Genomic DNA, 15,714 nt, shown 5'->3' with positions numbered 1-15,714 from the left:
CATTTTGGATTTTCTTGGCAAAGATACTGAAGCAGTTTGTCCTTTCCTTCTCCAGCCCATTTTATAGATAAAGAATTAGGAAATGGGGGCTAAGTGATTTGCCCAGAGTCACACAGCTAGTAAGTATCTGAGGCTCGATTAGAACTCGGAGATGAATCTTCAAGCTGAAAGAGACCTCAGAGGTCATCTGGTCAAAGTCCCTCATTTTCCAAATTAAAGAAAACAAAAGCCTGGGGAACTTCTTTAAGTGATTTGCCCAACACAGGAAATCAAGGCCAGAGCTGGTTAGGTTTGATCATCATATTTTTTTGTATATTATCATAAATCTTGTCTCCAAATGTCACCATTCACCCAAAATGCTGGCAGCCGGGGGAAGGAGAGGGATGGACGACATTGTGTGCTTTCAGAGGATTTTTTTCCTATTAAGATTTCCCCTCAAATGTCACGCAACCTTTAGGCACCGATAGAGCTAAAGCCAACACAGATCTCTATCTGCTCTTACAGATGAAAAAAGTATGCAAACGAACCAGCAAGATCCAATAAATATTCACTAGCCATCTGCTCACCATAATGTATGTTTACATATTAATGTGCAGTACAAATTTGTAAACATGAACATTTGAAACTTGGAGAGGAAATGATGAGTCTTTTTTCCTTTCAATACTTTATTGAAACCTCGTGGCTAGAGTAGGTCTGCCACACATGTAAAGAGTTTTAATGCTGGATATGTTTCAAATGCTCTGTGTACCTATTCATCCTGCTTTATACTGTCATGCAATCCATGTTTATTTACACACTTTTGATGCAAATTATCTTCTAATTGCAGCTCAAACCTTGGAAGATTAACCGTATACCAAGGTGCTTGTATCCAAAGGGACTGCCACCAGTGCCTGAATTATACATTTGGTTTCTTTTAAACGGCTCCAAGAAACATATTAGATGCTGCTGAACGAACTGGGAAGCTGCTGCTGAACCTCAGGATATTCTCGTTATCTTGGCTAATGGGAGACTTTTCAGCACAAAAGCTTCCTCTCTCTAAATCGGAGAGGAAACCATCTTCCATCCTGTCCACTTAAAATCACCAATAGATAGGATGGAGGGGGGAGTGAGCATTCACAAGCAGCCCCTGAACAAGGGTGTGTGGGCATAGGGTCCTTGTTCAGGTGCCAGCATCTTTGAGAGTCTCCATGAGGTCTGGAGATTGGCAGCTCCGTGCCTTATATCTTGTGGTCCTGGGACAGCTTATACCTCTCTAGAGCTTGAAAGTAGAGGAATGGGTGGTGGTAAGTCCCTCTGAGATGGTAAGGGACCTGGGTCTCAGCACTGTGGAAGTGACTGGAGTAGAGGGAGCAGACAGGCAATCCCTTCTCTCCTTGTGATTTTGCCTCTATCTGAGGTACAGGGCCCTTTAACTTGTCTGTCCCATCACCCTTCTTCCTTTACTCCTACCTCCCCTCCCCACCTCACCCCCAAAAGAAATTCCTGTGAGGGCATAGGGTAAGTTGTCTGAAAGATGGTTCCTTCCTCCACATACTTTCTCCACTCAACTGAGTTTGCCTCGGGGACCTGGATTCTTAGTTACAATTCTGCTTACAAGCGTGTGTCAGGAAGCTGCAGCCAGCACAAGTGTGTGAGATTTGGAACGGGAAGCCACCGGTTCCAATCTTGCATCACATACTCGCTAGCTCTATCTCCTGTAAAGGTCATTTGATAACTCAGCCTCAGTTTCCTTATTTGTAAAATAGGGATACTAGGAGCATCAATCACACAGGATTATTGTGAGATCAAACTAGATAACATGGAAAGAATTTTGCAAGCCTAACGTACAAAAGATTAGCTGTTAAAAGAAGTAGTAATGGTGCCAGCGGTGATTACGTGTGAGTGGGAGGTAGCATGATATATGGAGAGAGCGCTGTACTTGGAGTCAGGAAGACATAGTTTTAAATCCTGTCTCACACGTGTACTAGCTGTGTGACCCTGGAGCAGTTACTCAGCCTCTCTGAGCCTCAGTTTAGTCATCTGTAAAAATAGCACTTAACTCCTGGGTTTTAACTGAGGTAGTATATGGAAAGTGTTTTGCTCATCTTATAGCCTTATGTAATGTGCACCATTTTTATGTTAGATACTATGTAAATCTGCTTTTCCCACACAATCAAGAACATAAGGATATGACAAGCTCGTAGCTTTATAACACAACATTTTTAGGGAATTAGGAGAAAATAAAGCAACTCGGTGTGAATTTTCTGAACAAACAAAAGATGAACTAGTTGTTATTGAGATAGCATGTGGAATTCATCGGATAGTGTATCGAGATATGATAAAGTGGCCCTTTAGTGATTGTGTCTTCATTACAATTGAGCTTACTGACACGTACAGATGTATGACTCATATTGAGGCAACTAAGCTTTCCATACATGTGTTTGTAGATTCATTTGTTAAATAGTAAACATTTAGACACGACAAGATTTCAGGAATGTTTCACCTTAACATCAATGCCAGTAGCACCCATAAAATATATAAGTTGATGAATTTGTGTGAGTTCCCCTACCTACTACTCCACGATGCTCACTATAAATGATTCTAAGATAAATAAAGAAGTAGAAAAAGCTCAAATCTTTTCATGGCACCCATCGCCAACAATTGTCTTTATCCACTGTTGGCACCTCATCAAGTTGTCAGCGTGTTGGGTTCTGATCATTGCGGTCACAATTCATTGACTCATCACTCAAAGATCCTAATTGTTCATATCTTCGGAGCTGCCCAGACCAGCTTCAGCCCCATAAAACAAGAATGAAGTTATGTCCTTCCCAGGGCCCATCTGTGTCACCCTAACTATCAGGAGTGTCCTAAACATCTACCTTCTCAACAATAAAGAAAGGAGGCATCTCTCCACTTTGAAACAATTATCTTGATGCTTACAACATGACGAAGAGAAGTCATGTTATTGGGCTTGGGGTGCTTTCAAGTTTTAGCTTTCCAAAAGGGATCTGGCCACTTTGGGTCAGTGTTCAACTGACCCAAAGGGTCTGAGGCCTTTAACATGTACTAATTAACCATTCTCATCACAAATCTGAATTGGGCCAAAAGCTGCGTAGCTAATTCATTTGTCTGTTTATTTCCCAGCTCCATGCCTGAGTTATTATAGCTCTAAAGGAAAACATTTCTTCCCTAGGTTTATTTTGATCAAGTCCTTTAACCAACTCAGTTTCAGAAGGAGAATGTTGGTGATATACTCAACTGAATAAAGCAGGTAATTTAAACAGAAGGGTGGAAGAGTGTTAACTTCACTCCTTTGAGAGAGGGATTAAGGTTGTTTTCTTTATTTTCATTTTTCCACCCAAGAAGAGCGATGGTCCAATTGGTCCATATGGATATATCCACATATCTGATATTATCTGAATCAATCTGGCTTTGCTATTCGGGGCGAGATATTTGATGGTTAGATTGTGAGGCTAAAGTCAGCTGGATGCTGAATTTCCCAAACAAGCCCAGTTTCTGTGTTGTGGCAATGACACTTCCAAAGGAAGTCATTGTTTCCTGAAGTATACACTGATATCGCAACTGATTAAAAGTGAGAGGAGGAGGAAGGGATCATTGCTGGGAAACAGAAAAAAAAATCCAGGAAGAGAGAATTCAAATCAATAAGTCTTTATTATGCACCTGCTATATACAAGGCACTTCTGAACAGGAGCAGCTGCTAAGTTTTTCTGCCTGCTCAGAGGAGGCAGCTGGCTTGACAGTCTCTCAAGGTCATCTTCCTATGATCTTTTAAAATCTTTCGCTGGGTTACTTCCCTTCCTGGAACCTCATTTTCCCTATATGTAAAATGGCTAAATGTAAAGTGAGGCTAAGTGAGAACTGAGTCATTGCCAATTCTAAATACTATGGCCCTGTGATATAATAAACCATGAAATGCCAGAAATGAAAAGTTAACCTACCGCCCTTAACCTGGACGATGCTGCCCTTTTCTCTTCTTGTTTCAATGAAGGCAATTATTAAAAAGTTTTCTCTGGGTAATTCAACTCAGCAAACCGTGTAGTACCTCCCGCTCTCCCCTCCACCCCTGGAAAGGAAGCCAGAGCTTTTCAGAATCATTTAGTTTGTCCTTCAGTTAAATAAATACCTTCTCTCAGTGATGCCTGATGGTCTTGATATGATCCCTTGGGCCCGGGGTCATCATACTCCCAGGGTTGTCTGTGTGTCAGGGATTCATAAGATTTTCCTCAGTTAACAATCAGTCCAATAACAATTCCCCCCTCTGGGGTATAGAGAAATGAAATGCATTTGTACATTTTAAATCCTGGATTCTCAAAGCCTTGTCTGAATGGCTTCTGATCCCAGCCTGTATTATAGCATCTGCCTTAGCATAGGGGGCAGCTAGTTGACAGGGATAAAACACCAAGCCTGAAGCCAAAAAGACTCATCTTCCTGAGTTCAAATCTGGCCCGAGATATTAGATGTGTGACCCCAGACAAATCACTTCACCCTGTTTGCCTCGGCCTCCTCCTCTATAAAAGGAGCTGGAGAAAGAAATGGCAAACTACTCCGGTATCTCTTCCAGGAAAACCCCAAATGGGATCATAAAGAATGGGACACAACTGGATAACACCTTAGCGCAGATACAACATTTGTCTAGGCACCAAATATGAATTCTTCTCAGATGACTTGAGTATTTGATTTCAGTACCACAGTAGTCTGACTTCTTCCTCCCCATCCCATCCCCATCCAAAAGTAAAAGTTGCAATAGAGTTTTTTGGAATGTACTTCCACATTAGATGTATATTTGGGAAAGAGTAACAATGAAATAAAAGTCATTGATGTGATCCTGGGCAATTCACTTCATTCTGCCTCAGTTTCCTCCTCTGTAAGATGAGCTAGAAAAGGAAATAGCAAACCCCTCCAATCTCTTTGCTAAGAAAACCCCAAATGGGGTCACGAATAATTGGACATGATTGAAAAGACTGAACAACAACAAAAATGTCTAGTTCAAGTTTGCTGAGTAAGTTGGGAATGGGAGGAGAGAGAAGGACTTGTTCAAAGTCATAGCAGGTCCATTCAAGGGCCTCTCCTTAATAAAGTGACTAGATCTAGTGCCATGCGAAAGCAGAATTGGATTTGTCTTTACATCCCATTTGACAGATTATCCATATATTTCTTTCAACATGTCTATGAAAGGTGTTTTAAGATCACATAAGGGGAGAAATGCAAGATTCCTAAGCTTAAGATGAATATATATTATTTACACTCTTTTTATGTTATTACTTTTATCTAGTCTATTTCAACCAATTTCATGCCATTTTCATATCTGTGGGCTCAAATGTCTTCATCCCTCCCTTCACTCAGACTCCCTCATTCTTCTTCATGGAGAACTTCAGTCACTTCTTTTTTTTTTCTTTTTGGCAAGAGTCTGTCTAAGATAGCAAGTGAGTTAAGGGCAAGTAAACAGGCTTCATGTCGGAATGATTCCCAAACAAATAAAAGGAAACCAAACATCAGATCTATTTCAGAGGCTTTTGCTTTTCATTTATCTTGCTTTCCTTCAGCATTAAATGTTCAGATTTTATCGTCAAGGTAATTAAAGGGAGCAGCTACAGAGTTTCATGAAAAGTCTAAAGCTTTTTGTCCTTGTTTGTCCCTTCGCATTGAGCTTGTTAGCAGGGAGTGCAAATGAATGGTTTGCAAGGACAGTCGAATCCCCTTCCAGAGTGGCCACAGAGGTCATCGCGGGTAAAGGCCTTTGCTCTATACTGCACACAGTGAGAAGTAAATCCTTTTGGGGAAGGAGACAGAACTTGCTGTGGGAAAAAGCTGGGGGTGGGGCAAAAGGCAGGTACAGTTCTAGTGTAAGTGGGGATCGATGGAACACACATAGTCCAGTTCATGGAGTAGAAAGCAGTTTTCCATCTCCTAAAGTCACCTTTGAAAATCCTGTGTTATTTCTTCAAATTTCTTTCTCTGGAGTGTTTACTTTTAAGCAAGGGTGGGGAATCTTCTTTCTGCTATACATATTCATAGGCCGTACAAAATGATCAATTTATAGAACCCAAGCAGTGGGAGGTTGTTGCACAGCTTTCAGCTCATCATGGCCTGCGTAAATGATTACGTAGGTCTTCCAGCTGGGATGGTTCCCCATGCTGTTGTAAAGTATGAAATAGTCATCCGATCCCTTTGGGGGAAGGAACTTCAGGAGAGCAATGGCTTCTAACAATGTAGCACTGATGTATCAAGCTCCTTTTCATCAGCTTTTGTTGATGGTGCCCTCCCAAATAAGGATGTGTCCTTCTCTGAACTTGTAAAATTACGTTAGAGGCAGTGGTTAATTGTCGGATGCCAGTGAGAGTGGTTGCATCTGCCATCTCGATAGGAAGCTGGAATGCCGTGGCTCACTCGGAAATGGCTGGCTGCATTCATCAGTCTGGATGGCATGGGGAAATTATAGCCATAAAAGCCATAGGAAGGATGTAAAGAACAACCAAAGGCTTCTCGGGCAATAGGAGTCGATGGGAACACATTTGCAGGCGCGTGTAACCCATACAGTGTTGGATTGGCAGGATGGGGCATTTGCAGACACTGCCCACTTAAGTCTTCAGCTTTGCTGTTTTTCAAGTTGGGGATTCCTAGAGAGGATAACATGGGAACCTCCATCATGAAAGGAGGCAGAGAATGAGGATTGGTGCTTCCAGGCTTTTCAGGAGTGGGAAACACAAGAGGTGGTGTTCTCAAAAGATTGCTTGGGCAAATCTTGTAGCAAAGAGGCAAGCTGAAGTTGTGTAAGTAGGTTTCGGAACAGGGCATTCCAAGAGTGCCGGATGATAGATGAAATGTAGGTGGTGAGCAAGGTGGAGAAAGGAAGGAGTTCAGAGGAGAGGGAGGCCCACCATTGGAGGTCACTGGGGAGGAGCCACTGCTGCTTCCACCTGAGGGTGACAAAAGTTGTGAAAATATGGATCCCTGGGAAGCCCCGGCTGGCTTTTATGAACGTGCTTTATGTTTACGCTCCCATTCTGGGAAGGAGCTGGCACAGGGCAGAGATTTGGAATCAGAGGGCCTAAGTTCAAAATCTGGCCCTACCTCTTCTACTTGGTGACGTTGGCTAAGTCACTTCCCTCTTTTGGTAATCAGTTCCTCAATCGGTAGTGAGGGAGTGAGACTAGATGACTCTAGCACCTGCTTTCTAAGCCCTCAACTTCTGTTGATGCTAGGAGTCCCAGCAGAATTCTATTAGGACTCATAGGTCAAGTGTGCCGAAGGGGAAGAGAGTTTTTAATTCAGATTATAACTAGCTTGATTTCTTTTTCCAGTGGATCAGCAAATTGTTTAGAAAGGTACTGGCCCCAAATGACAGCTGGTTTGGACGTCTCATAAATATCAAACCTACTGGATAAATCTTATTTGCCTCAAACATGTGAAAGGTAAGGCCACTGTTCTATTTGATTATTATGTTATTTTCTAAAACCAAGCATGTTCAGTTCATATTTGCTTCAAAATGATGGCACTGCATTTCCCACGAGCAGGTTTTCTGTCCCCAAAAGTGACTTACACCCAAAAGTAAAGACACGTTGCTGTTACAGAACACAAAAGAGCAAGGAGGCCTTTCTGTTCGGTTAAGTTGCACCATGATCTCCCAGTTGTGTAACTTAGTAGATTTAGGAAGTTTTAGGCCAGTCTACACACATGGATATTAAACAAAATATTTCAGAACACTCAAACAACAAAATAAGTTTGAATTCAATCATGACCAGTTATTGATCTGAATCAGGTTTCTCCCAGACCTCCACACCCTTGTATGTCTAGACATATCCTTAACCACAACTTGACAGTTACTTCCACTCATAAGTTCTGATATGATAACAGAAAGAAAAAAAAAACTCAAAGAAATAGAATGTTTCTTTTTTGTCACAATCTTGAGACTAATTGTGAGTTTAAAAAAAATAGGGAAACTGTAATACAACACACATTCCCTCAGTGAAGGAGAAGCATTGCTATTTTAATAATTTGGAGAGGCTTGTTTAATTTTGTTTTTTGTTTGTTTTTGTCTCCTTGTGTGCTATCCTGTTTAGAAAGTACTAGCCAGGCTTAGCCTTCAAATGGCCACACTACCCTACAGAATACAAGTCAGTGAAAGTGATCTGTAGATTAGGATTGGTCAGGCCCCACTAGCCACTGAAATAAATGGGGGTCCCACAAGTGATGGCTTTGGTGACATCACCTGAGAAGAAGGTTTCTTAACCTTTTTTGTATCATAGATCCCTTTAGTTTGCTAGTGAAACCTATGGATTCCTCCAAAAAATCATTTGAATGATTTTCTTGATAATAAATCTAAGTGTTCTTTAAATGCATATAGTAAAATAGTAGAATCACACAGGAAATCAATTGCATTGAAAAAATACATATAACTGTTTTTTCCTCCAAGTTTATGGAACCCCTAAAATCTCTTCATGGATCCTGAGAAAACCAGCAGAGATTCCCTGAGATCTATCTTCTGCCAGAAATCTCACATCAGCCGTGGTTAACATGACTGGTAATAGCCCAAGTCAGAAAACGGAAAACTTGTTTATTGCCTGATTACACAACTTTGCAAAATGTCAGAATTGTCACTAAATGGGTCTCAGCATCCACCACTGTTTGCTGACTATTAAGAACTTTGCCTTGAGCTTTTAGGTGGAGTAAATAACTGGGAACATCTCTTTTCTTTCTTCCCTTTAGAAAAGCTAAAAAATAATTTTAGTCAGACAGTTATTTTCTAGGTGCTCTTAGGGTCAGTGACACTGTGTTAAATCCTCTCAGGTCCTGAAACAGATTACACACATTTTTCCAATCTGACACTTTACTCAGTGTCATAATTAACCATTATCCGGGATAGGAAACATTTTGCAAACCTATGTCAGCTACATTTCTCAATTCCCTCTAAACTTTGGGAGATAAACTGTTCTGCACATATAATGAATATAAGCATGTTGATTGTCTTTTCACTGAGAGAACAAGAGGTTTTTAAGCACCTACTAAGTGCCAAGCGCTGTGCTAAGCCTTTTCCTAAAAGCATTCAAAATCGGGAACAGAAAAGTCAACATTTCCTGAAGGCCTTGAAGTCAGCACCCCGGCTTCCCGACCCTTCCCTTCCCCAAACGCTAAAATCAGAGTTCTTATTTGCAGTTCCCATTTTCCCAAAGTCGCTAGGAAAATGTCTTTCACTGACTGGCAAAAAGGCGTTCCACTAAAACCCTAAGCATCCTGGGAGGATTCTATCGAATGACATGCAAAAGTGCCTATCTTTTTTCTTTTTAATTTCTTTGAAAGTTCCTCCCTGCCCCTCTGCCTCAACAAAATGAAAGTAAGATCTAGGAGGCTTGCCAATGTTGCAAAAAGCGCTGTGGCCCGTTTTGCACATCAATCCCAAAATATTCCTAAATGTGTCCTATTCTTTACCCGTGCCATGCCTGGCAGAGCACCCAAAGAAGGTCAGGAAGTGGTCAAGATCAGCACTGAGCACTGAGATCCTGCCATTCCTTTTTTTTTTCCCCTTTCCTTTCACACTTTTCTCATCGGCAAAGTGCATTCATTCAACATAGAATTATTTGGCTCTAAATTTTATCCCTCTTTAGCATTTAAAAAACCCCTTCCCTTTCCACCAAATCTCCCCCCACAAAAAAAAAAAAAAAAACCGAAACAAGCAAAAAACAAAAACAAAAACAAAACAATCCAAAACCTATTAAGACTTGATCCAAGAGACAGGGTAGCACAGTGGAGAGAAAAAAGTCTTGGAGTTAGCTTCAAGTCCAGCCTCTGACCCCTGCTGGCTGAGTGATCCTGGGCAGGTCACTTAATCTCAGTGCCCCATGTAACTCTGTCACTATAAATTATAGGCAAGTTGCTGGTCTGCATTAGCAGAGTTTCCACACTGGGAGATTCATATGCTGATGATGTGGATAACCAAAAAAATTCCCAAACCAATCCCCCCCCAAAAAACAAAACAAAACAAAACAAAAAACGGAACAAAAAAACCCAATCTAATCGACCTAACAGATGTAATTTCTTGAAACGGACCAGGCTCATCCAAGCTTGGGAGACAGCGCCAAATTCTGCACAGAAACTGCAGGTTAGAAGCGTACTTACTTTGTGTTTCGGCCCCAAAGGTTTTGAAGTCCAGGGTGAGAGGCGGCCTCCACGGATAGGTCTCTAAAAGTCCGTCCAAGACGCCCCTGGGCGAGGGAAACGAAACGGTCGGTGCCCTTTGTGCGTTTCCGGCAAAAGATGAGTTCCAGGGATTTCTCCGTCCCTCCCGCGCCTCAGTTTTGAAGGCGATTCTAGATTTGGGCCAGAATCTCCCCATTTCTTGTCCTTCCCCGGGTGAATACCTTTTCCAGCTAGCTCCTTGCTGGAAAGAAATGTCATTCGGTCCCTTAGTCCCTACCACAGCTAATGGCTTTGCTTACCTGTTTCTTCCGGGATCTCGAAATCCTTTGGCAAAAGGGTTTCGATCTATTTTCAGCTTGGTGATCTGGGGAGACAGCAGAGGAGGAGGGAAGGGGGGGTGCGAATAGATGTTCTGAGTAAGAGGGGTAGAGGAAGCCCGGACCTGGGCGCCCCCTTTCCCTGCATTGTTCTCAGGCTTCCTTGAGGCTGACTCGGCGCGCGAGAGCCCAACAGCGTCTCCTCGGAGCCCAAGGGCCCGGCGTTGCTCGGCCCGCCCGCTCTGGGCCCGGGACTCGGCCTGCCTTACCTGCTGGTTTTGGTAGGCCGTCACCGTGGTGAATTCCGTTTCTGGGAAGGAGAACGTCTGGACCCCTTCCGCCGGCAACGACTGGATTTGGGCGAGGTCGAAGCGGCTGTCTTGCACGATGACGTGCACTCGAGGTTTGTACTTGTGCATGGACTGCAGGATAATCTGGGGTGGAGGGAGGCGGAGGGAGTCCGCCGGGTCAGCGGGGGTCGGGCACTGAGAGGCCGAGGCCTTTCCAACTAGGCGGCCGCAGCCCCGAGGCCCTCGAAAGAATCAGCTAGTCCCCGGCTGCGTGCCTTTGAACTCCTGTGCTGCGGCTGGGGTTGGGCTGCAGGGGCGCCGGGGCTCCCTTCGCGTGCCCCAAGCAGGCCTGAGCTGCCCGGGAAGGAGCGACGCCTCCAGCCCCCCGTGCGATTTCCAGGCCCGGGAGGGAAAGTGCCGATGGCCCGCGCTCTTCGGGCAGCCCTGTCGCTCGGCCCGGGCCTCTTTTCCGTTAGTCGGAGGAAGAAAACGAGGGGAGAGCCCCGGAAAGCTCGGCTGCTTGGGGGAAAAGGGGCCCTCCCGTGTACTGCCCCCCACCTTGGTGGTGCAGGAGAATGGGATTTCCCATAATCCTTCCCTAGGTGCTCCAGCCCAAGGGACCCAGCAGCCATCTATATGCTGGCGGAAGGGACAGCCTCCCTCTCTGCAGTCTTCGGGAGTTAGGGCCTGATCCTTCGGGGTCCTCTCTCTCTTAATCCACACTCACACCCAGCAGCCAAAGGGGTCCGGGAGAGGGGCCGAGGCGCCGAAGCCTCAGGGGCAGGCAGCCTCTGCTTTGCCTTTCTAGCATTAGGGCAGCCTGGAGTCAGGAGAAGGGGGCTCATCCCTCGCCCCCATTTCCCTCTTAGTCTTCCTATCTCTGTCTCTCCTCCCCACCCCCCACGGTGGCCAGTGGCCCGAGTGCACACCTACATGTCCTTTGTCGTCCATCTCATTGTTGGTGAGTTTGACGCGATCAAAGCTGACGATCTGCCTCATCCAGGTCTCTCCGGAGCAGGGGGAGTCTGGGTGGATGTAGAGCCTGGGAGTGATGCAAGAGTGGTCCGTGTTCCCGGCCACCATCCACTGGGAGCTGTGGTACACGTATCTGCAACGTGGAAGGGGAGCCGTGGGGAGGGAAGAAGGGCCCGACGCAGGCCCGCCAGAGGAAGCCCCTCGGTCCCCCGCGGGCGGGAGTGGCGAGCGAACTTGGAGGATTCTGGGCTCGTCGGGCCGCACCGTGAAGCCCGCGCCGGGGAAGCGGCGGGGGATTTCCCGGAGTCTGGTTGGGATTTCCTGGAAGCCACCGCAGGAGAACCTGATCTAGGCCGCCTCGGAAGCCCTGAGCCCGGGGAGCATCCCTCCCCGCTTCAGCTGGGAAAGCCAGGGCTGGCAAACGCTCTCGGCTTGCCTGCTCGGGGTTCTAGCTCTATGCTAGTTCGAGAGGGACCCCGGGAGCCCCGAGCCTCCCGCATTCTGTCCCTCTCCACCTCCAGAGACGATGGGGCGACTCAGGGCACGTTTCCAATCCAGACGTTATACAGATGTGCGGCAGGCTCCCCAAACACTCCAGGCAGCGGGAGCAAAAGCAAACAGCTGTTTCTGTTTGCAGACTGCCTCCCTCCTCCACCTCACCCCCCCCACCCCGGTCCCCAGCTACCTGGTCGACTTGCGCTTTCCCCGTTCCCCTCACCTGGGCCGGTTGGGGGCCACGCTTTGGAGGCGCACAGCTTAGGGTCGGCGGGGTCAAGCCAGCCCCAGAGGGAAACCTGTTCCTCTCGGCAACCCCAGCTGTGCCCTTAGAATGTCTTGGTCTGAAAGGGCCCTAGACTTCCCCATGACCCGGGAACCGCCGGGTAAAGGAAAGGACGGCGCCCGATTCCCGTGGCCGGAAGGTGGGAGACTCGGCTCCGAGGACACATGACGCCCGAAGCTTCGGGATGGCAGCCAAGGACCACGTGGGCCCCGGCTGCACCCAGAGAGGGAGCCGGTCCTCTACCTGACGGCCGAGGAAGTAGCCGGGATCCCATTCCCTCCTCTCGGCACAAGAGAGCTCAAAGCAAACCCAGCCCGAGCGGATGGGACTCCGTGGAGTTGCCCGGTTGGAAAGCGCCCCAAAGCTTCCCGAGGAAAAGTGTGACTGTTGGGGAGCGCTGGGCGTGCAGCGCGCCCGGCTTGCGATGGCGCTGGGTGCCAGCCCCCGGCCTTTACCTGTATCTTTTGGAGTCCACCGGCACCACGTCGATGGCGATGTAATACTGTTTGGCGGGGTCCAGCCCCTTCACCTTGACGCGAACGGAAGGGAACATTCGCCTGCGGAAGAGACGGAAAGCACTGCTCTGCCCGGCCTTGAAGAACGTTTGTGGGGCGGGGGTAGAGGGGAGACCGGCCGCCTCGCGCTCCCTTCCAAGTGCGAATGGAAGAGCCCTCGGTACTGGGCGCAGAAAAGGCCCACGAAGCGCTCCCCGAGTCGGGGGGGAGGTGGGGGGAGCCCGGCCTCCGGCTGCTCACCGCCCGAAATGTCGCCTCTCCCCTGGGAGACGAGGGTCCCAGTGGGGAGTCTAACGGAGCTGCTTTCAAAAGGGAAAGGGGGAAACGAGCAGCTCCATTGAAGCTCAGAGACTCCTGTGAATCGTCCCCCTCCCGTGAACCCCGAGAACTTTGAAATCTTGTCGGAGTCTTTCTGGGCTCCCCCCCCCCCGCCCCCCGGTCATCCCTTGCTTTCTGCTGCTTGGCAAAATAAAGCCCTATGAGAGGAAGCTCAAAGGGAGAGTGCCGAGCTAAGCGCAAACCGGAGGCTTGTTTTGGGTGGGGCGCGCCTCCCTCCCGTCCCAGGGCTTCTCCGAATCTCCCTGGCCCCCGACCCGTGGGGCTCAAGGGGCTCGGAGCACTTTTACTGGCAAATGAAGCCGTCCATTGAGATGCGGGCTCGAGGTGTGACCTCGGGAGTCCCCGCTGCCAGCGGCTGCCTCCGGCCTCCCGGAGTCGGAGAGGGGCGTGTGCCTCAGTCCCGGGGCGCAGCCTGGCTCGCAGGGCAAGCCGTTCCTTCCCGGTCGTGGGAGGCGTCTGGTCCCGTCCACCTCGGTCCCTCCCGGCTGTGGGCCCCGGGCCCAGGATCCTGCCTACCTGCCGGCTTTCGTGATGATCATCTCAGTCCCGATCTCATGGAATCTCTGCCACAACTCCGAGCCTTGCAACTCTGCCTGCACGTTCTCTCTCTCTTCCGTACCTTCGGGCCCTCCGGAGAAGGCGGCCATCGAAGCCTCCGCTTTGGCTCTCTTCTCTGCCCAGCCACAGAAATGGAAGGGACGTGAGCTCCAGCCTCTCCCCTCCTGGCCCCTCAAACACCCATTTTACAGACTGGTACTGCTGGAAGGAAGCTTAACCTTCTCTTTTACAGAGAAATAGACGGAGACTAGCAAGCGGACAAGTGTCACACAGCTAAGGAGTCTCTGTCCCGGGCCACCGCAGGGTGCCTCCGAATGAAGTGAAGTATTTCAGGAAAGGAGACCCCCGCGCACCCACCCCCACCAGGGGCACCGGGAAAGAAGCCGCTCTGGTCCCTCAAATCCACAACCCTCGTGGGGAACGAATAAGAGGCGTCGGGCCGCGGCTCCGCGGAGCTCAGGTCTTAGCCCAGGGCCTCCCCTCGCCCATCTGCACTCCCCGCGGCTGGGGAGCTGGGCGGCCCCAAAGGAAGCTGCGCCTCAGAGGCAGAGTCTCCGTCCCTCTCTGGCTCTCTTGGCAGCTTCTCCCGGCGGTAGTTAGGCTGCCCCGAGCTTTGGGACCCCCGCCCCGGCCGTGGCCCTCGCCCACCCCAGACGGCTCTCGGCCAAGGAGCCCCCGGGGCCGGCCGCCTTTGGCGTCAGAGGTGCGATAGGATGCTGTGGTGGAGTGGGGGGTAGAAGGGTGAGAATACTGACCCGATTCCTCGACTTTCCTCGCCATCCCGGCTTCTCTGTCTTCGTCCTCTTCCTCCTCCTCCTCCTCCTCTTCTTCCTCCTCGCCTTTCTCCAGCAGATCCTGAGCGGGTTGCTCATCCCGCAAGTCTCGGAGTTTCCTTTTGGTCGATCTGCCCACCAAGGCTTCCACGGAGAAGGCGTGAGCTCGGGAGCTTAAAGCCATCGCCGGACAAACCAGCGCGATCCACAAGAGCGAGAGAAGCGTCGATCTGATCCTTGGGGGAGGGGAGAGCGGTTGGGGAAGGGGGGACTGAGTACAAGGAAGTGCAGGGGAAACCCAAGAAGCCGAAAATGGAATTGTCTTGGCCCACGATTTTCTAAAGGAGGAAAGCAGAAGAAAGATTAAGACCCGAGGCTCCTCATTATAGACTGGGGAAGGACCGAAACTTCTGCCTAGAAAAAACTTCCCATCGGACATGTGGGGACCATCAGTCGTCAGATCCCCCCGGTTCTTTTTTTTCCCCTAATGCTTCTACAAGATTGGCAAGGGGAGACTCGGGAGGGAGCAGCCCTGCCCCCGAGGGCTGGCCGGGGCGCTCCAAGGGGGGGCGCCACGGCAGGCAGCCGGGGGAGAGCGGCGGGCGGGCGAAAGAGCGAGCGAGCGGACGAGCGACCGCCCTGATGCAGCCACTAAGGCAGCGCAGCCCGGCCCGGCCCGCAGCCCGCAGCCTCCGCTGTTTGTTTTGGAAACTGGTGGAAGCAAAAAGAGCACAGAGTGACATTTCAGAGCGTGGGGCGGGGAGGGGGGGCGGGAGAGAGGAGGGAGGAGGGGGAGGAGAGAGAGAGACGGCCTCGTCTAGGATAAATAAAAGGTTACTGTTTTACATTAAATTGTAAAACTCAAAGAAATGTGACATAATTGCCCACGAGGGGCCACTTTTCCGACAAAAGTGCAAATAATGTTTAACCAGATCCAGAGAAGTCTTCCCGGGGCTTTTGACTAGCCGGCGCGGGCGGCTGCTGGGGGCCGATGTTCCCGCGAACTGGGAAGCCGACATCCCGAAGCAGGCC

General features: G+C 48.8%; 1 protein-coding gene across 1 annotated transcript; it reads right to left on the bottom strand.

Moving 5' to 3' along the window:
- Positions 1-3,632: 3,632 nt before the first annotated feature.
- Positions 3,633-14,866, bottom strand: TBX22 (T-box transcription factor 22). Its single transcript, XM_051968824.1, has 8 exons — positions 14,665-14,866; positions 13,868-14,024; positions 12,953-13,054; positions 11,675-11,849; positions 10,721-10,885; positions 10,434-10,498; positions 10,114-10,199; positions 3,633-6,917 (listed from the first exon to the last, which is right to left on the bottom strand). Exons 1-8 carry the CDS (start codon positions 14,864-14,866, stop codon positions 6,304-6,306), a joined length of 1,566 nt encoding a protein of 521 aa, XP_051824784.1. The 3' UTR covers positions 3,633-6,303.
- Between the last annotated feature and the right edge of the window lie 848 nt (positions 14,867-15,714).

This window comes from Antechinus flavipes, chromosome X (assembly GCF_016432865.1).
Source record: "Antechinus flavipes isolate AdamAnt ecotype Samford, QLD, Australia chromosome X, AdamAnt_v2, whole genome shotgun sequence".
Taxonomy (NCBI): Eukaryota; Metazoa; Chordata; class Mammalia; order Dasyuromorphia; family Dasyuridae; genus Antechinus; species Antechinus flavipes.
The sequence above is the reverse complement of the archived record's forward strand: the minus strand, read 5'-3'. Positions and strand labels throughout refer to the sequence as shown.